The 20531-nt window shown below is 49.7% G+C and overlaps 1 protein-coding gene across 4 annotated transcripts in view; it reads left to right on the forward strand.

Moving 5' to 3' along the window:
• The window catches only part of LOC123935906 (steryl-sulfatase-like), a 154927-nt gene that overhangs the window by 109364 nt on the left and 25032 nt on the right, over positions 1-20531 (forward strand). For all 4 annotated transcript variants that reach the window (XM_045996746.1, XM_045996748.1, XM_045996745.1 and 1 more), the window contains one exon: positions 13041-13178. In XM_045996746.1, coding sequence (XP_045852702.1) covers positions 13041-13178 — 138 coding nt within the window. The remainder of the gene's footprint in view (positions 1-13040; positions 13179-20531) is intronic.

Raw genomic sequence — 20531 nt, forward strand, 5'->3', positions numbered from 1 at the left:
GAGAGAACAATTAGGGATCATTAGAAGACATTTCTCACATGTTAGCGAACATATGATTTAATGAAAAGCAAGCAATTCGTGAGCTCGGTTCTTTCTTCCGCCTAATAAGATGATTGGCCAAAGGCCATTAGGGATGTGGACTGTTCCTGGCTGTGTTAACTGGGTGGCTCAGGGTCATGTGTTCGCGTCTCCCTCTGGCTCTTCTGGTTTCTCTCCGTCATTCCAATGTCCCATGGCCACACCGCTACCAGCTGCCCCTGCCGTAACGACACAGATGCTCCTGATAATAAGCATCCTGGTCCTCACTCGGGACACCTTCTCTCTCCAGGCGTCAGGAGTCTTCATTCGGTCTCCTGAGGACGGGCCCTCACTAGTCCACTTGGCCGATATGGAAAGCAAGGCATGTGGGAGGGAAGTGGCGTGCCCCAGCAGGCTCTCTCAGCTGAGAAGGGGCAAGGGTAGAATCCAGACCCAAGACCATGCATTTGCATCCATGATGGGACTGAGCGGGATGCATGGCCTCGTGACACGTGACTTGTGCATGTTTTGGCAGCCGCGGTGCTAGGGAAGGGTGGAAATTTGGGGCCTGAAGCTTAAGGTTCTGCTGCACCCCCGGGAGCTCCTGGCTGGAAGCAGGGGCAGATTATCATTCTCATTGTGCCTCTCTTTCCTTGTCTGTAAAATGGGGTTATACCATTGCTTGTGTTGCTGGGATGTCTTGAAGCGGGCCCAGGTTGTATGTAGACCTCTGCACGGTTTGCTATTATGATGATGATGACGGCTGCGCACACCTCCCATCGACTCCCTCCTGTCTTTCTGTGCCTCCCTTGTGCCATTTCTCTCAGTATACTCCATGATGCTTGTTTGCTGGAGGCAGAAGGCACATGGCCATAGATGTCCCAGGGCACAGTTTCATGGGCTGGAGTCTTGTGACCTGTCTGCCCGTGAGACAATGGGGTGACCGCCATCTTTCCATGTCTCTGTCCTCTGAGATCACTGAGCATGACTCTGTGCCTGCAGTCTGTACGAGTCGCATCTATCTCCAAGGAGCCCTGTGCAACGGGAATTCAGGTTTTTTCAGAGCCTGGCAGTTGCTCACCATTTGCGTTCTGAGCCGGCTGCTGGGCTCAGCCACTGGACCCGCCTCTCAACACAGGGCCAGAGCTCCGGGTTGGAGACGGTGATGGCTCAGGACTCTTGTTTCCTTAGGAACAAGGCATTTGGAGAGGACAGTTTCTTTATGGCAGGACTGTGTACATTGTTCTATTTGCTCCCAAGCAGTAGGGAAAAAGTAGCACATTTCCATAAAGGACTCCTTCTCGATCCAAAATAGATCTTCTCCACCGGGCACCACCAACGCCACCGATGCAGAGAGTGACCATGGGGACAGAGGTCTGTCATTTCCAGACTTAACGTGGGTGCTTGCCAATTGCACACCCGATGTCATCCTTTGCACACCTCCAACTGTAGGTGCACCCATTGGCTTCTGAGGTTTCCCAGTCCCTGACGTCGTAAAACAAGTCCTCAGTGACATAGAGCTGCAGAATTGCCTTGAGCCCGTCGTCGTGGCAAAGCGTAGCTTCTGCCCACGTGCACCTCTCCGGTTACTGGAAGTGCTTGTCGAAGGAACGCTGTTGTCATAACGTTGTTTCGTTCCCAAGTAAGACAATACTCGGGAGAGAGCCAATGTGACAAAATTACCGCATTTTAAGGATTTTAACTTTAATCATTGGCAGGTGGAATTGCCTGTCAGATACCTTCGTCGGCACTGCTGTGCGTTGCCAAGTCTCATCAGTAACAGCCATCGTATAAGTGCATTTATGCGTCTGACTTTCAGCAAGGAAACATGCTGTACTTCAGGCAGAAGACAGCCTACAGTCAGTAAGTTTCTTTGACCATCTCTGAAGCCTCGAGGACTGACTTTGAGGAAAAAAAAGCCATTTCACCTCGTTGACACAGCTTGACATTTGGGCTTTGTTTTCTGCTGTCTTGCAGCTAAACGGAGGGGAGGCCGAGAAGTCAAAGCACATTGTGATTTATTTTGACGTGGAAGGAATTAACGGTATTCACACATAGGGTGGATGCCTCCGTCTCTGAAATGCTTTGTCGTTTTATGCACAGGGGTCTCTCTGGGCGGGCATCCCAGCTGGGGGCTGCTTCCGCACAAACCCAGCTCTAGCAGAAAGGAGCGAGTGCTGCTCAGGTGCCGCTGGCCCAGGACGGTTGCTGTCCATAAGGCTGGGGAAGGAGAAAGGGAATCCTTAACCAGAACACTGTGAAAGACTCAGGACAGCCATAGTGTTGGCGAGGACAGGCAGGATCCGCTCCAGACTGTATGCAGTCCCCTGCCTCTGTGTTTGCAAGAGCGTGAGTATCCTGCCGAGTTCCTCCCGGCCTGTCTCACCAGGAGTCAAGAGATGGCCTTGCTGGTGTGCCTCCAAAGGTGACCTCTGCTTACTTTGTCCACAGCTTCATTTTTCCTGACCTTGCTTTGGAGTCCATGCCCGTGCCACAGCAGCTAGCCTCGGAAAGGCCATTTCCTTATTCTCCCACTGAAACCATCTATTTTATGTGGAGGAGGGCTCTTCTCACCTTGCTGGTACCTGGATCTAGGTGGCCCTGGAAATGGACGCCATAAGCCAGGGCCATCTCTTCCCAGGCTCACTGTATGAAATGCCGTTGGCCTGCTGTTTGGTTTCCTTTCTGCTCTGATAGCAGCCATGGGAGAGGTCACAGGGCTTGCCCTTATTTTAGGGGGAAGGATGACATATCCAGGTATGTGACTGTCAGCTCTGCAGATCCCATAGGCTCTCTGGAGGTCAGCTCTACAAATCTCATTGGGCCTCTGGAGGTCAGCTCTGCAAATCTCACTGGGCCTCTGGAGGTCAGCTCTGCAAATCTCACTGGGCCTCTGGAGGTCAGCTCTGCAAATCTCGTTGGCTCTCTGTCCCCATCTGCTCACAGATCTGGAATCTGTGCATGTGGGTGACCTCCTGGCATTTGAAAGTGGAGCTCCTCGTGCCCACTGGACATGAGTTCCTCAAACATATTTATCAGGCTTTGTGCTCAGCACTTTCTAAAGAGTGAAGGTTATAATTCCTACCGGAGAGCCCAATGGGGAGTATTGTGTGGCTAAAGACAAAGACACATTAGGGCCACCAGGGACATGAAGTTAGAACCATCTGATGCTCTCTTGGTCTGTCTTGTATGGTGGAGCCCTTAAAGTTAGTTTCTGTCTGTTCCTCTGTGACTCTGTCGGACCCATTGGCACACCCGTCAGACATCCTGCATCATCGCCGTCATTGGTCCCAGACTCTGCCCTCATCTGTGTTCACTTGCCTTGCTTTGTTCTGACAGATTCATCCTTATCTTCACCAGGGCATGCTTTTCTCCATTAACCGATTCTTGGTGGTGTGTGTGCTGCGCGTAAGCACATCTGGAAAGCTTCACGTAAATCACAGTATCAGAAAAACCCAATGACAGGGCAGCAAGAATAAAGGAAACGTGTACGGTGCACATCTTCCTTTCTCTCTCGTTCCTGTATGAGTTACCAGTAAAACTGCATCTGTAGGAAAGTAGTCCATTTTGTGCAAAAAGCGGTTTTTGCAACCTTGGCCCAGGGGTGTAAAAAGTACACAGTAGGGGATGGAGAAACACAGAGGAGGTCACCCAGGCAGGACCAAGGCGCGTCTGGCGATCCCGACAAACATTCCGCCGTAATATTTAGTTGGAGATGCATTGTCTTGAATATTGATTCTGGTTCTCTAAATTAATTTAGCCCATAAATCATTAACCTCTGGATTTCATAAACTCTCTAGGAATGTTACCGTTTTTACAAAGCCCGAAGCTTAATTTCACGTTCCCGGGCTTGGATGGATATTATTTTACCTTGAATTTACATCTCGAATTGAAATGAATCGATTGTAATGCTGTTGGATAAATCCTTTCCAAAAACCAAGTAACATCATAAATTATCCAGGAAATCAAGTCCCAATTAATTCGAACGGGATTAATAAAACATGTGGGCGCATTTTGAGAATACGGACATGAGCCGCCACCCCCTGTGTGTGGAGGAGGAAGGTTTGTTGACCGACAGCGGCTAACCTGTGGAATCGTTCGGTCATTCCAGTAACTCACTGAAGTGTTGCGTGTCGGTTCATGAGTTTACGGGAGGTGTTTTTCTCACGTGTTGTTCACAGGCGAGAAAGTGCGGTTTTGAGAAGGGACGTAGCCTGTGCGTGATCGCCCGCTGCCGACTCGCCGCCCCTTGTCCTCGGAGCTGGAGGGGAATCTGGGCTGTTGCGTTACCTCAGGCGGGAGACTGCTCCTGTCCAGCTGCGCGCCTTCTGCACAAGCCCGTGTGAGGGTGCATTTCCAGCTCCTGGGTTCTAAGACTCGACCAAGTCCCATGTTCTTGCGTTTGCCCCGTATACCGTAAAGACAACTGCATTCAAAATCAGACACCAGCTACAGAAAACAGTAAGACGTCCGTGTGGGTCGTGCAGGACAGCAGTGTTTGGGATAATGTTTCCTGCCCCTTCACTTAACCATTTTAACATGTTTAATTTGCTCGTTACTGTTTCTAGGCATGGAAGACGAGGCATTAGGACCCGGGATGGGGAGTTTGAGCAGTGTTTGGGTAACATCGCACTGTGTACCGCTGTGTGTATTTGAAAGGTGAGGCTAGAATTTGGGATCAGGGGGAGATCTGAGACCTGTTGCTTTTAAGTCAGGATCCAGCTAGGGCTGGTCCGGAGATCAGACATGATGGCCCCCACAGCTGTCTTCTACCTGCTTGAATTCATGGCATTAATCAGTCAGACTCTCTGAAGTCGTGTCTTCAGAGCATGGCCCACAGTGCCCCAAAAGCTCAGGTAGTCAACAAATGCTGCCTCTTCTTCTTCTTATTTCCCACATGTGGGAGACATTTTTGCCTGAAATGTGCATATTATGCCTCGAAATCACTGTGACCCTCAGTTTACTGGGGTGCAGCTTCCCTGCACTGTCTCCCGAACTCTGGGGTGATGCGTGGGCTTGACGGGGAAGTCGCCAGCTCTTGGAAACAGTCCATGGGTGAGAAAAAAGTCTGATGAAAAAGCGAACTTGAATTCACACCATCTCTGAATATCCGATTGCTACCGTAGCTTCTGTTTGAGATGGTCCACTCTGGACCTCATGCCCTCCAGAAGAGTCCATCTGCCCAGAGCCTCAGCAGGAATGGCTGAACTCTCCCTGGGAGCCTGAGCACACAGAAGGAGACCCGAAGGTCACATAAATGAGGGGGAAAAGCCAGGAGGGGAGCTCGGTGCAGTGTGAGCCCGTGTGCCCGGGAGGCCTAGAATCCGAGTTATATGCCGGTGTCTGTGACAGCAAGTGGAATTTCGGACTGTGTGTCTGTAGCTTTGGAGATGGTAGAACCCAAGCCAATAAACAAAACGCAACAGCAATGAAGACCCCGCTCGTAAAATAACGGTGAGTATGGGTGGTGTCCTTGAGCGTCAGCAGTGACGACTGGACCCTGCACGCCACCACGATGCAGCCTGGAGAACGCCCAGGGCAGGCTCAGCCGGTGGCTGTTCAGAAGGGCACAGCGCTGCCCCCCAGAAGCCCCAAACCTTAGTTTCTAGCAGACAGGGACGTGCAGGAAGTACAACGGCCTGGCGGGTTCACGAGTGGGAAGTGCATTTGGTCCCTCTGAGCAAATGCCCTTTGCAGACAGTTCTGCAGCAGTGGTGAGAGCCCCCACTACCCGGTCCGCTGTGCCACTGTGGTGTTTAGGACGCTAGGGAAGCAGTGACCGCAAGCGTGCACTCGGAGTGGCTTCCTCTGAGTCACAGGCACGCCAGCCTTGGGCTTCCTCCCGCACACGTGTGTGATTGCCCTGAACAGACGCGGGGACACTGTTCTTCTGCGTGCCTTTGCCTCGTGGATGCAGGAGAACCCCGGTGAGCTTACGGGGGATGAGAATGAGCTGAATAATAATTCAGATTATTTTCAGCAAATGCAATGCCCCGGGGTTGTGTTGGGGGGGTGGGCCAGAGGTTACTGTTAACACAAAGAAGATAGCAGAGTCGAGCCGTGAAACAGCCCAGATGGCGAGCACAGGTGCAGGGGATAAATCACACATTACGGCTGTGATGAGGGCACAGACAGGCTTAATGGAGGAAATCACAACATTATCATAACAACCAGGTATGGCGTGAAATAAGGATGCATTTCCCGGAAAACGGGAGCCCACACAGGAACTGCCTGGAGGGAGACGTTCTGGCAAAAGTGAGCTGAGGGTCATCTGTAGGAGAGCCGCGTTGGAATCCTGGGCTTTTCCCTTTGGTAACTCCCCTAAGAATCCCGAGTCTATGTTACTATGTTTCTTTCCTGGGTGTAAAGTTGGGTGTGAAATTGAAACTGTATCCAAATCTCATGACTGTTGCAGTTCTTGAAATCCGTACAGTGTCAACCATCTCCTTTTATTATACATCAGTGTTTCTTAATCATTTAATCATATGTACGCTTTCTTCTGAAAGTATGGCCTTTGCAGACAGACAGGTGTCATGTAGGAGCGTTTCAGAAGTTCTGCAGGCCCCAGATGGACAGAATTAGAGTCTTCCTGTTAGCGTGGTTCCTAGGGCGGTCAGTCGGCTCATTAAAATTGGAAGAATGCCAATGTCTGATGGGAATGTGCTAGGGAACCTGTGTTTTAAATACGAGGTCTCCATTGTTAGTCTTCATCACCCGGAAGAAGGAAAAACAAAATACCTACATGAATGCCTCAAGCGGCCTGATAGATGCTTACCTCCCCACAGCTCTTTGCAAAGTGATGAGGGATGTCTTCTAAACATGTTCTGAGTGAAATTTTCATGTCCCTTTGGAGATGTGAAAGTCCATGAGATAACTGAAGGGTGATCCCCACGTTCATGGGTATGGTGAGTCTGATGGAACGGGAATCAAACAAGATCTGGTGTTGGGTGCCTTTTACGATAGTTTGCTTGTTCCTCCCTAAAGATACCCTCAGATGACCGATGAGACGTCATAACAAAGGACATCAGCTCTCCCCCCACAGCACGAAAGCCAGAGCATCGTGTCCATATCCCTGGGGACTTAAGGAGGGGAGATAAGTAATCCCATCTCAGGGATTTCATTTTTGCCCATATACTTTTTTTTTTCAATGTGTAAGCGTTTGAACTTGGTTTTATACTATAGATAATTCATAGGCTTTCCAATGCCCCATCTGTGGGATCTCTTGAGCTCCACGTCATAGAGAAGATCGGGACCAAAGCTTTGGAAATCTTGACCATTTGTTCTGGAAAAAGTACTAAGTCAAGTTTGCCTGCGTTCGGCGGGTACTGCTTCCCACTGGAGAGAGAGTAAATGTCTGCGCGTTGGCAGATGTGTCCTGATAAATGGGATCTTGGCTCTGCGTCTAATCCCATGGCAGCTCACAAAGCATTGCCTTTCTAGGGCCACTGACAGTCAGATTTCTCTGTGCTGGTCGGTAATAGGTTTGGGAGAGCATGAGGACACAGATTAAAGCCAACTTTCTAGAACAACGTCAGGCATGGCACACACCCCACAGAGAGTCCGGGCCACCCTGACGGACTGTCAGTAGCGACTCTCGTGTATTTATCTTCAGCTTCTAACCCCCCGGAATCATTTCCGTCCCACCATTAACCTGTTGATCAGATAAAACACTTCCTAAAATAGTTTTGGGGGGCCCTTTTTAGGGTTTCCTCGTGTTCCCTGGGGTCACGTTGAGTAGGTGGAAATTTTCTTAATTACTCATGTTGTCTGGCTGCTTGAGACATTTTTTTTTTTTTCCCCTTAATGAGAACGGTGCTTCTGAAAAGGTAAATGGTTACTTCACGGCATTTTAGTCCAATATTTTGTCTCGGCTGACCTGCCTTGTAGGAGAAAAGACAGAGACAGAGCAGCTGAAATCACCAGTCTTCAAGGAGGCAAGCCTGTCTTTTGACTCCATTGTAAGAACTAGGGTGACTTGATCAATCATAGCGTGACCATCTTGGTCTGTGTGGTTTGAAATTCCGCTCCTTTCTGCCTATGGGCAACACTTTCACTATTGGACATCCTCCTCTCTGATTTAGAAGTTAAGAACCCCACTGAGCCCGCCAGGGACAGACGATTCAAATCAGGTCTGCTCCTAGTAGGAGCCAGAAGGCAGAGCCTGAGCCCTTAGCTCCATGGGGTAGCCTCTCTCTTGGGCAAGACGTAGAATTGGCGTGTGCGTGGGGAAGCCTTCTCTGTCCTGCATGGAGGGTCACTGTCTCATTCTGGACAGCAGTTTAACGCTTGTTTGTGGAATGAATAAACGGAATAAAGAATTCTGTCAAATTTAGGCTTCCCCTGGAAGCCACATTCACACCCAGAGAAGGAAGGAGCTGCGTCCGTACGTTTCCAAGTTGTGTCCTTCCGGTTTACAAAACTCGGGTCTGAAGTTCTTGCTTTATGATAAGCTGGCTCTTGTTGTCCCAGTTAAATAGCCAAGTGTTCCCGAAATGGCTTATTTTCTGTATTTGTTTCATTCAGGGGACAATGTGAGAAAGGTTTGGAAATAACACATTTCATTTATAAGCTATCCTCCAGCCCACTGTCGGTAATTCGAAACTATCATCCTGTATGAATTGGTATCATTATACCTTGAGAACCTTGCTGAAAAATAATATTTGTGGACCTCTGACTTGCGGCACGGTGCTCTGAAAGCAAGAATAATACACCAGCATTTGTTCTCACGGGAGAGTTCCGTTCAGCATTTTTAGAAGAGAAATATGTTAGACCGTTACGGGATCAATCTTATGAAAACTTAAACAGTTAACGGGCTCCGGGCTTTACAAATGAGATTCTGGCATGAGACCTAAACTGCATGGGATCCAGAGCGCGTCTTTTGGGGAAGAGAGAACTCAGAGGAAATCAGAAACCTGACAGTTTCTGCACACATTTGACCAAATAGTCCTTTGTTTGTGGATACGTCATGGCCTCAGCTAGATTCCCTTGTATTCATCGCAGCCCAGTTGCACCAGGGCACTTTTGATGAAAAAGAGGAAGTCATTCCTCTGGGCAATGGATGAGGAAAAACTGACAGGGACAGAGTGAATATCTTATCATGGTCATTGGGAGTTCTGGGGTTTAGAGGAAATCCCAGGGGGGTGGGCATGTTGGGATGGGGAAAGGTATAATATGTATTGCATAGAAGGAGTCTGGGTTGGAAGTGCAACCCTCGGTTCATCTGGAGATGGAAAGAGCCGGCCGGGGAAATGGGAAACAGGCGTTGCAGCGAGCTCGAACCAAGAAAACCAGTCTCCCGGAGGCCCTGAGGGCTTGGACACTCAGCCAGACTCCTGCCCTCAGCACGTGCTGTCCAGGTGCTTCCTGACTCGTGTTGGGTACGTGGATGAGGGAGTCTTGGATGGAGACGTTGCTTCTGAAAAGGTACTTTTTCAGAAAGTAGCTGGCAATTTGTTGAGCAGTTTTCAGTTTACGGGAACATTGAGTCGTAGGTCCCGTGTTCCTTTTATCCCTTTCTTTTGCGCAGGTCCTCTTAGAATATCATGAATTGGTCTGGTGCATTGGGTGCCCTCCAGCCGACGTGGATGCTTATTGTCGACTGGACGTCACACTTTCCAGTAGGGTTCACTGTTGGAGTCCTGCCTTCTGTGGGTTTGGGCTGCGGAATAATGACACGTTCCATCATCATGGTACCCGACACAGTCCTCTCATTGTCCTGCAGAATCCCCCTTGCTGCCCATTCACCGCTCGGCCCCTCCCCCGCCTGAGGCAGTGGAAACCCCCGATCTCTTTCCTGTATCTGCCGTTTTGTCATTTCCAGAATGTCATGTAGTTGGAACCATACAGTATATACCTTTTCGGATGGGCTTATTTCCCTAGACAATAGGCGTTTCAAGTTCCTCCGTGTCTTTTTGTTGCTAGACGGCTCGCTTCTTTTTAGCGGCGTAACATGTCATTGTCAGGTGGACTGTGGTTCATCGAGTCTCCTAGTAAAGGACATCTTGGTTGTTTTTAAGATTTTGACAGTAAGGGGCCCCTGGGTGGCTCAGTGGGTTAAAGCCTCTGCCTTCAGCTCGGGTCATGGTCCCGGGGTCCTGGGATCGAGCCCCACATCGGGCTCTCTGCTTGGCAGGGAGCCTGCTTCCCCTCTCTCTCTGCCTGCCTCTCTGTCTACTTGTGATCTCTCTCTCTGTCAAATAAATAAATGAAATCTTTAAAAAAAAAAAAAGATTTTGACAGTAATACATAAACCTGCTGTAAATATGTGGGTGCAGGTTTTGTGTCCATACAATCATCCTGGATGGCACATTTTTTATAAAAAACCACGCTACGTTTCTCCTAAATCTATGGAAGGTGAATTCTGTTTGAAATGGAGGTGCGTGGTGGCACACCCTTTTGTAAACTAATAATTACACAAGGAAGTAAAATCTTCAGTCCTTTGCTAACTGATAAGTCTGTGTTATGGGACTTTGACATTGCTGTGTGAGTCGAAAGGGCATTTTTCTTTCAAAGTGTTCGGTGGGGTTGTATTGTCTTAGTTTTTCTTCCTGCATCAACTCATTGAACTCATTACCCTATTAAGAACGATATGATGATATGTAATGATAATGCAGCTGAAATTAGTGTCCGCGTCCCACGTCCCCGAGCATGCAGGTGATTTGCTTTGCTGTACTAACCCCCCGGTCGGTGTCTGCCTGATCATGATTTATCCTGGGACACAAACCCAAAACAGCCCTCGTGCATCGTATTCCTCGGTTCCGAGTATGACATTTATGTTGATGGTGTGGCTTCTTGGGATGTTTATTATGTGAGTTAAAAAATTGAAGATTGCAAATGCCACAGGCTATGGTAGTACCATAGCCTGTGGCATTTGCAATCAAGTAGCAAAAATTTGTTTTGTAATGGATGACTCGGGTTCTGCGTTGGCTTTGGGAATCATCTGTGCCCCCTCCCTGGAAAGCTGACTCTGCAGCCCCTGCCCTCCATTTCTGGACCACCTAGGTGAAGGGGCAGCCCCAAAGCAGAGGGCCTGTGCCCACTGGGGCATGACCTGTATGCCGGGTAGGATGTGCTCATATTCACTTATTATTCCTGGTGCAAGGGATTCCTGCCGTCCTTACAAAATTTCAGTGGCTGTGGTGATCCTGCAATCATGAGACGGGTCCCCTGCCCTAAATCTGGTTCCCAGATCCACACTTACAGCAAGAGGCGATGAAAAGGTTTATTACGCACCTGATGAGGCTTTCTGGGAGGGAAGCAAGGTTGCTCCCTGGCTGGTCTGAGAACAGCTTGAGAGGGATGAGAAAGGAGAATGATTGACCTTTCACCATCGGAAGGGGCCCAGGTCGGGTAGAGTATTCCAGCAGGGGTTGGCATAGCTTGAATGTCCCCAAGGAATGCAGGGAGCAGCACTCAGCTTTCTTCTTGGCTTGTTGGGCGCGAGTCCAATAAGGACTGGCCGGGCTTAAGAGCTTAAGACCCTAATACCTCAATCAGAGTCAAAGTACATGCATAAACTTACAGAATTAAGCTGGCAGCGTAGAAGCGTATGGATCTCTGTGGAGATCACAAATTGTGTTCGTCTACTTTGACCATCCTTTACTTCTGATCGGACTGCTGACCACAGCTTCCTAATCGGACAGTCCATATTTCAGCCCCTTCTGTCTCCAAGCAGCTTCTGTTGTTTTTTTTTTTCCTTATGGAACGTGTAAACATAAACAGAAGTAGGTAGAAAAGTACAGTAAACTTGCCCGCATCCCTCAGGTGCATTGAACAGCCGTGAAGTCATGCCTGCCCTTGTTCAATCTATACCCCATCCTCCCTTCCCTTCGTCCTGTGCTAATTTGAAGAAGACACGCAGCTGTCCTGCCCATTTTGTCCAGGACCACTTCAGTAGGCATCTCTTACTGCCCCCCTTGTGGAATCTCATCGAGTCCTTCCGCTTAAGTATGTAAGGTTTGTGGTTCTGGCCTTTAGAAGCAGTTTTAACCCTTATCCTGGCTTTTCAACTTCCTAACTTAGTGTGAGCTTCAGCGGGTCACAGTCCTTAGAGAGCCCTGTGGTTCCCATCGGAGAAGCGGAGCCTACAGTGTTTACTCACAGGGTTTCAGGTGCTCTGAAGAAGAGAGTGTGTCATAAAGGCGTTTGAGAGCAGAGACACTCAGTAGATGGTCCCTGCTGCTCTTCCTGCTTTGGTCCGAACTGTGGTTCTGTTGAAGCGTTGCTGTGTGGGCAGGGTAGTATATGATGTCAGGTGTGGGGAAGGAAGATGAGGACAAGAAAAAGGAAAGTGTAAGGAAAACTGGTACTCAGAGCGGATAGTTCTACTGTATCTACGAGTATCTATTGTAGGTATTAAAACAGGGCATTGATCCTACAATATTAATAGACATCTTTGTTCATATAAGAATGTTGGGGCGCCTGGGTGGCAGAACTGGTTAAGTGTCTGACTCCTGGTTTCAGCTCAGGTCGTGATCTCAGGGGTGAGATGGAGCCCTGCGTCAAGCTCCGTGCTTCCCATGGAGTCCACTTGGGATTGTCTCCCTCCCTCTGCCCCCTCTCCGACCCCCACTTTCTCTCACTCTCTCTCAAAAATAAATAAGTAAATCACTTAAAATAGAAAAAGAAGAACATTGCTGGTTTTGTGTTTTGCAAGGAATACGAGAAATTGGTACATGTCTTTATGTCGTTGGGACCGTCGCACCTTCCTCTCAACAGGCACGACCTCAGGGCCTCATGCTTCCAGAATGCTTTCTCGTGTCTCTGTACAGAACCACTGCATGATGCCTAGAGTTTCAAATGATGGTTATAGGTGATACTTGTTCAGTGACTAGACCTTCTGAGAACCCTGCCCCAGGCGGGCCTTCTGATTGCATTGCGTCCCCTGTGGGGACGAGTGTGGGACCGCGACAGCATACAGGGGAATTCCCTTCCCGTCCTCAGAGGAGCAGATCAGAGCACACAATCTCCTTTTCTTTTGTCAAAATGAAAGTGTGTAAAAATGGAACATTTCTCTCCTTTAGGGCAGATCTTGAATGTCCTAGAGGAGTTGAAACTGGCTAATAACACCCTCGTCTACTTCACCTCGGATCAAGGAGCCCACGTGGAGGAGGTGAGCACCAAGGGAGAAATCCACGGAGGCAGTAACGGCATCTATAAAGGTAAGGAATCTGGGAAGGCGGGAAACGCCAACGTTGGTCAGCTCCGGCCGCCCAGCTCACATGGTGGGCACCTTTGCCCGGACCTTTGAGCTTTGACGTTGTCCCACTGCTACTTTCCAATATTCGGACTTTACTGCGTTGCAGGCACTGAACAGGAAAGTGACCAGGTCCCGTTTCTGTTACGGTCCCCACGGAGGTTAAAAGCACAATTTCTCGGCCGAGACATGAGAATGAGGGCATTTTCACTTGGGGTAAAGGCAGCCTCTCTACTGGACAGCTGGTTAAAACAATAAACTCATGTATTAGTTTCCTGTTGCCGCTATAACAAAATAACACAGACTTCTGGCTTAACGCAACACAGTTCATTAAAGTCACTGTTCTGGAGGTCCACAGTCTGAGATGGGTCTCACTGGTCTACTTTCTGCACGCTCTGGGGAAGCATCTGTCGTCATGTCTCCTCCAGCTTCTGGAGGCCACCTGCGTTCTTTGGCTAATGACCGCTTTTTGCATCTTTAAAGCCAACAAAGCAAAAATCTCCAGACCTCCCTTCCTCTCTCTCTGACCTCTGATTCCATACCGCCATCTCCTTCACTCACTCACTGTGACATATGGTTCCTGAAGGACTGCTGTGTTTCTCTTTGTCCCACCCAGATCGTGCCGCTGATTTTCCCATTTCAGGGCTCTCCATCACCTCCCCACTCCCTTTTGCTGTGGACGGTCACATAGACACTGGTTCTGGGGAATCAGAATGTGCCTCTCTTTGGGAGATGATGGTTCTCCCTACCTCGGTGGGCTCATGCCTCATTCCTGACACAGCCTCAGATAAGCCACCACTATGACCAGTCACACTAGTCACTGGGGATATGAGCTAACCCAAAGTAGACCAACCCAGCTGCTGACCCCCGGGGCACACATGTCTCGGTGAATTCAAGACATACCTGTCTTGTTAAGATAAAATGCGACCCCTTTCACAGACTTAGAGAGAGGCTCAAAGGGGCATATCCGGGTTTAGGGTTAGGATACTCCCCTGAATCTGTGGTGGGTGTGGGTTTTTGCTCTGTAGGATAGGTTGAGTGGAGGTGACCGTGGTGAAGCATCGTGTCCCAGCGGGCGGGGGCCACCTCCGTAAGATGACACGGGAAAGCAGGTGACTAAAATTTCCCTAGTGTAAGGTCAAACATTCTGTCATACGGGTGTATTGGAGATTCCCAGGGATGCTGGGAATCCGAGTTTACATCCAAAGATATGAAAGGATAATCAGTAGGATCCTTGGGTCCATAAATTGGTTTAGAAATATTGATTTGGCTGCGCATCTGGCCCTGGGCCTGAGGCATAAATAAAACATGGTCTGTGCCCTGAAGGAACCCAGGGTTTGCTCGTGGTTGGCTGGGTGCGTAGCGGGAAGCCTAGACCATGGAATTTAGGAAGGCCGTCAGTATTTATAGGCACAAGAAATAGTGTTGTGTCCGGCAAGGACAGCCTCAGGAGGGCCTGGGACCCTGGAAATGTTTGCCAAGTTGGCAAGGCTGGAGGGAGTTAGCCACAGAGCGTGCCTGCTCTCGTGGTCTGCTTCTAGCTCTGCCCGCGCTCACGCACTCCGGTCCTGGGTGTGCGGAGAAGCCCACGGCTCGGTCTGCCCTGTGAAGGAGCTGAGAAGGCTGCATCCCAGCGCAGCGAGGCCAAGAGGCGGGGAGGGGGAGTGTGTCATCGGTCCCAAATGCGCACACCTTGCACTTCTGTTTACCCTCTCTGCGTGTGTCTGCCGTCCTCTTCTGAGCTCCTGGGGGCGGGGACCCTGCTTCCACGTTCCGTGCTCTGGAACCCCAGGCAGAAGGATCCCTGCTGAGTGCTGGTCAGGAGGACCCTCAGAGGATGTGCACGCCCTCTCCTTTGCCTGCCACTGTTGGCTCACCAGGGCCCGGCCCCCAAATGCAGTTGGTCGCGGGTCAGCTGGAGGGACCGCTCTGTTTCATCTGCCCAGGATTGACCAGACCCAGTAGTCCCGCTTTCGGCCAGCCCCCCCTCCTGCCCTCGCTGTTCATCATGTCATTTTAGTGTAGGGAGAACTGGAAACTTGAACTCCCATATATTAAGATTAGTTGTATGGCCGGACTTGGGCAAGGTCGTGGCCTGTGTGGACAGAGTTGTTTGTACCTTATTTTAGTGATGACAGCATCTCTAAAGGTGGACTTACAGGTTGTACCTCGTGCTCACGTCCAGCCTTTCATTCATTCTCCACCGGAGGACGTTCCAGAGTAGGTTAGCAGCTGCCGATGAGACACAGTAACAGAAGTGGATACAAAGTAATACATGATTTCAGAAAGTCACATATATGAGGGCTTGGAGCCTCCATTCACAAAGACGAGCAGAGGGCCAGCGGCGGGTGGATCTCGGGATGCTTTATGAGCAGACGAGGAGATGCAATTAGCATTTGGCTTTGATGGTTGACTCCTGTGAAGACATCAGTGGGGTCAGTTGGAAAGAGAATGTCAAGGGTCCCGAAGGACGGTTGCAGATCAAGGTCATCGCAGAGCCTGAACAGCACGTCAGGACCTCTCCCCGATTTTCTTTTTTTAGAGGAAACATATTGGGCGTGTGAGCAGTGTTTCGCTCTTTTCCTTGGGTGCTGGAAATACCACCAGTGTGTGACACTGTATTAATGTCTCTGGGGCTAAGCGTCATCCCTTTGTCACATGGAGTTGGACTCAGGCTCACAGGGCAACATTGTTAAAATATGCTGCCCCGAAAGGAAGCCGTGGTTTCCTTCTAGCGGTAGGAAATGACCAGAGACTCTGGGCGATGTCACGTCTCCTTTTGTAGGGCTGGAAACCCCAGCACCCTCGGACACAGAGGAATCACGCTGTTGAAACTCGCTGATCAAAAGAGCATCTTTTTCGGAACGGTTAATGATTTTTAGTCTCAATCCAAACCTCTCAGGAAGATTGTTAGTGTGTGAGCAAGTGCTTCTACCATTTTACCCAGGCACATCTACGTCCCTGATGAAGTCTGCGGGTGAACTGGATAGAACGGGTACAGTTAAATCATCCTTCTCTAGAATTCAGCCCTGTCTTCCTTTTAATCATAGGGACAGGAGATCCCTGCAGTAGTCTTCATTTAAAGAAAAAATAATATTATACGGATGAGGGAATAGTGACACCATTAATGCTTTCTCTCCTGTTTTCTTAAAGGAAATGTGTCTGCGGCCAGCATGAATCTCCTGTTTGGATTTAGAGAAGGGCAAACTGAGTTGGTCAAAGGCTGTGACGTCCATGGAAATTGAGAGATAGAGGCAGGGTCCAGTGTGGGTTTTGAATACGATGCTAGTGAAATCGTAGCAGTCTTGGAAACGTCTTCATCCTAACAGCTCCCGATACACTGACTTCTGAGAGCCTCCTAAATCAATTTTCCTCTGACGGTCCACACGTTCTGAATGATTGGGTCGGCCGCATACACCTAGCCCACCAAGTGACAATCCACTTTCCGTGTAAGATTTCAGGAAGGATGGGTTCCGTTAGTGTTTCTAGTTAATCTGACGGGGTTCGCATACTGAGCTGTTAGGATTTTTGCCAAGAGCAAGATAAATAATTGAACAACAAAATGCCAGAACGTTTGCATTGGCCTGTGACCAATGTATAGCGGTTCAATGTAAGGATTCCAGCAGGGCTGTTGAAATATTAAAAATGTGCACGCTGCTAATTTGAGAGTGGGGATTAGGAATCAGGGCTTTGAAGGAACAGAGGATTTATGATCTCTGTGCAAACCTGAACTGTCTCTGGGGCGCAGAGGTCGTGGCTCTCCCGTTTGTGAACCTGCACCCTGGGAAGGGGTTGGGTCTGTGCTGAAGCGGTCCTCACAAGGCTGTCTTCCTTCCGTACCCTCACCGGGACCAGGGCTCAAGGCAATAGTCCTATAAACAGGAGTTCTCTTGTGGAAGGAACCGCTGGCCCCAGTCTACGTCACCTGGTGTCTAAGTCAACGTCTGAAGCCCTTAGAGCCCTTCTTGTGGTGAGAGGCGTCAGCAAACACTTGGAACCCAGGCCTCGCTCTTCCTCCTCCACTGACCTGCCTCTCCAAGGTGGAGACCTCCGGGGCTCTGTCCTGAGTCCCCTCACGTCCTTACCTACACCCTCACACTCTATGATCGCATCCAAAGGCTTGACCTCAAGTGGCATTTGGAATGCTGGTAACCCCCACAGCCAGCCTTGACCCTGGCTGGGAACCCCGGACTCCTCCATCTGGCTGCCCCCATGACGTGGGCTATGGGTGCTCGTTAGACACATGCTAATGAGCCGATCTGCTCTAGAGATCTCGTTCCCCAAGACCACATGTCTCCTGGGCTAACCCATCTCATTGATTTGGACCTGTCTTCACTTAGTGATCCAGCCCCCAAAGCTGGGTTCTTGGAGCTCCCAAAGCCTCTTTCTGTGACCTGCTCTGTACCTCATGTTCCAACAGCATGTCCTGTAAACTTAATCTTCTCAGCTTACCTGACATTGACCCTGTTGTCTCACGGCCAACCATTACAGCCTCCTCCAGGCCAGCGGCCCCGCCAGGTCATTGGCCAGTGGGTCTCCAGATGGTCTTCCTGGTTCTTCTTTGTTGTCGATCCACTCTCCCGCCAGGCACTGGCTGAACTTTAGTACACGTGCGGTCACTGTACTGTGTTGCGTCTCCTATGACGGCCACAAAGTGGATGGTTTCCAAGCAGTGACTTATTCTCTCTCTCACTTCCAGACACCAGAAGTCCTCAATCAGGGGTCAGCAGGACCATGCTGCTTCTGAAGGCTTTACTGGAGGATCTCTCCTTGCCTTTTGGTGGTCACTGGCAGTCTTTGGCTTTCCTTTGCCTGTAGACACATCACTCCAATCTCTGTCTTCTCTGTCTTGTTGAGGCTTTTCTTCCTTTCTTAAAACACTCTATCCCCACGTGCAGAGTCAAGTGTGAAGTCTGCATCTTGGTGATCCACAGGACTAACACGACCCAGAGCTGCTTTATCTTCCTCGTGCCTTTCTCTTTTTTTTCTGGGGTCCCCCAAGATTTTCATCTTGTTTCTACCTTAGGGCCTTTCCACTGGCAGTTCCTTCTGCGAGAAGCTCATCTCTTGGTTTCTACATGGATTGGGTCCTTCATCCCCACGTTGCCTCTTTGAGTCCCCTCTGGGTCCGTCCCTCAGCCAGAACCCAGCATACCTCCTTATTATACTCGACTCTGTGTCTGGTATACTATCTGTTTATGATTTATGTGCTCATGATCCGTCTCCCTCCTTGTAATGTAGATCCCATGGGAGCGGAGATCTGCGGGGCCTTCTTTGCCTGTCTGTGTCTTGGCTGCAACAACCTCCTCGTGGGTGTTCTGTACACACTTGCTGAATGCAGACTGGAAATGTCCCAGATTTCTCTTCCTTCGACTCCTGGTACCACACCTGACGATCTCCCTGCCTTTCCCCGAAAATACCCTCCTTTCCCAGGAACCAGAATAACTTCCCTAAGATTTTCTTACAGTCAAGTTTAGAGTTTTCTGCCTCTTTTTCAGAGCAGAGAGTTCTCTGTCGTGTCAGAACAGTTAGACGAGCTCTGGCTTCATTTCCATTCCTCTCTCCAGTCAAGGTCACCCTGAAGGAGGCTCTCCCCCGCCTTCCTTTTACTCTGCCTAAAGGCAAGGAATAAATGTCAATGGAACGGATAAATTAACTCTATGGACGGCCTCTGCAGAAGCTTGGGGGTGCTGGAAATTCTATTTTCCTGAGCCGTTCACAAACGTAGACTTTCCCCACTTGCAGGAAAAGATTTTCCGAATTCCGTGACGCCGGCGTCTGAGGCCCTGCCCCTCCTGGCCTGTCTCCTTGACCTGAAGTGCAGGTTCCAACAACCAGTTGGGCTCCCGTCTGTACCGCTTATGAGCTGCTTCTTTCACTCCCTGAATTTGGCGTGTCGTGCCCTCATGCAGTAACACAATTTTCAGAGAACAGTTGCTGCTTTTGTTGGAGAATAACGACAACAGCAGCAAAAAGTCAATCTGGGAGTTTATTAGAAGGTGGTTATGTAACGTGCAGGTTGTGACTTCAGATTCGGACAGGTATTTTCGTCAGCTTCCCCAGAGCAGGCAAAGCCGCCCCCGTCTTGGTGGTGAGGGTGTTTATTGCGTCGGGAGGCATCTGTAGCCTTTTCACCTCTGAAAGAGGATCGCACACCGTCTTCATTTCTGAGTGTGCTCGATCCGTTCCATTCCGGTAACCGCGCTCCTTTATTGACTCCGTACAGTACGCCAGGCATGGGGCTCGCTTCTAGGGCATGAAGGCCGAGGAGACGGGCTCCCTGAGCTCCTGGACTCATGTGCTAATGTTGAGATGCACATCACAGAGATAATTTCAGAGTAACAGACTGCGAAGGGAACCCTCAGGAATGGGCAGTTAGAGGTAGTCAGCCCAACCTGGACTTCCGAGAACCTCCCAGGGGAGATGACCTTCTGCAGGCTGGTGTGTTTAAGTGTCGGCGAGGAGAGGAAAAGCGAGGAATTCGCTCTAGACGGGAGGGAGATGCTTACGGTCAGCCCAAGAGCAGCTCCGTGTTGTTAGAGGTGAAAGAGTAAACCAGGAGCGTCGGGAGATGTGGCCCATGACGTCCCCCCCATCCAAGTCACATGTCCAGTAGGAGCGTGTTAGAAATAACCATTGCCATTCGGGTAGTAAAAATTGCATGAGAAGAATATCACCCAAATCCAGTGTAAGGAAAGGGTAGAGGTTTGCAAATAAGGGGAAACTGAGGAATGACCGTGTGTCGGTCCCTCATCTTTAGACTGGAGGAACAGAACCGTTGCTAGAGGACTAGCAGGAAGAAATTTGGGGAGGATCAACAAGTCAGCGCCTGTAAAGTGCCGGCAGATGCACTTCGTACGTGCAGCGGGTTACTGTCATCCACGAAGGCGCAGAATCCGTGACAGCGTAAGTGTCACTGATGCACTTCTGTAGCCGCAGGAACAACAGAGTCTCATGGTTTCAGAAGTAATTTCTGACTGAGTACAAAACTGGAGAAAAGAAACACTTGAGCTTGGTTTCGAAGGACACATACTTTGAGTAGATAAGACGGGACTGGAAGACCTTGGGAACTCCAGAGTTGCTGGTGGTTGGTTGGAGAGAAGGGAAGACATCCATGATGTGTCCTGTGTTTTCGGCTTGAGTGGTTGTGTAGGTGGATGAGGTTCTCTTGATGGATTAAGACTCATGGGCAGAGACCGATAGTTAGTTGGTTGGCAGGTGGGAAGGTGTATGAGATTGTTTGGTGCCAGAGGAGAGTCAAGGACCATGCCCTGAGGAACTCTTACCTAAAGGGTGAGGTGGACAATGATGATGTCGT

The sequence above is a fragment of the Meles meles genome, chromosome Y, assembly GCF_922984935.1.
Source record: "Meles meles chromosome Y, mMelMel3.1 paternal haplotype, whole genome shotgun sequence".
NCBI classification, from domain to species: Eukaryota; Metazoa; Chordata; class Mammalia; order Carnivora; family Mustelidae; genus Meles; species Meles meles.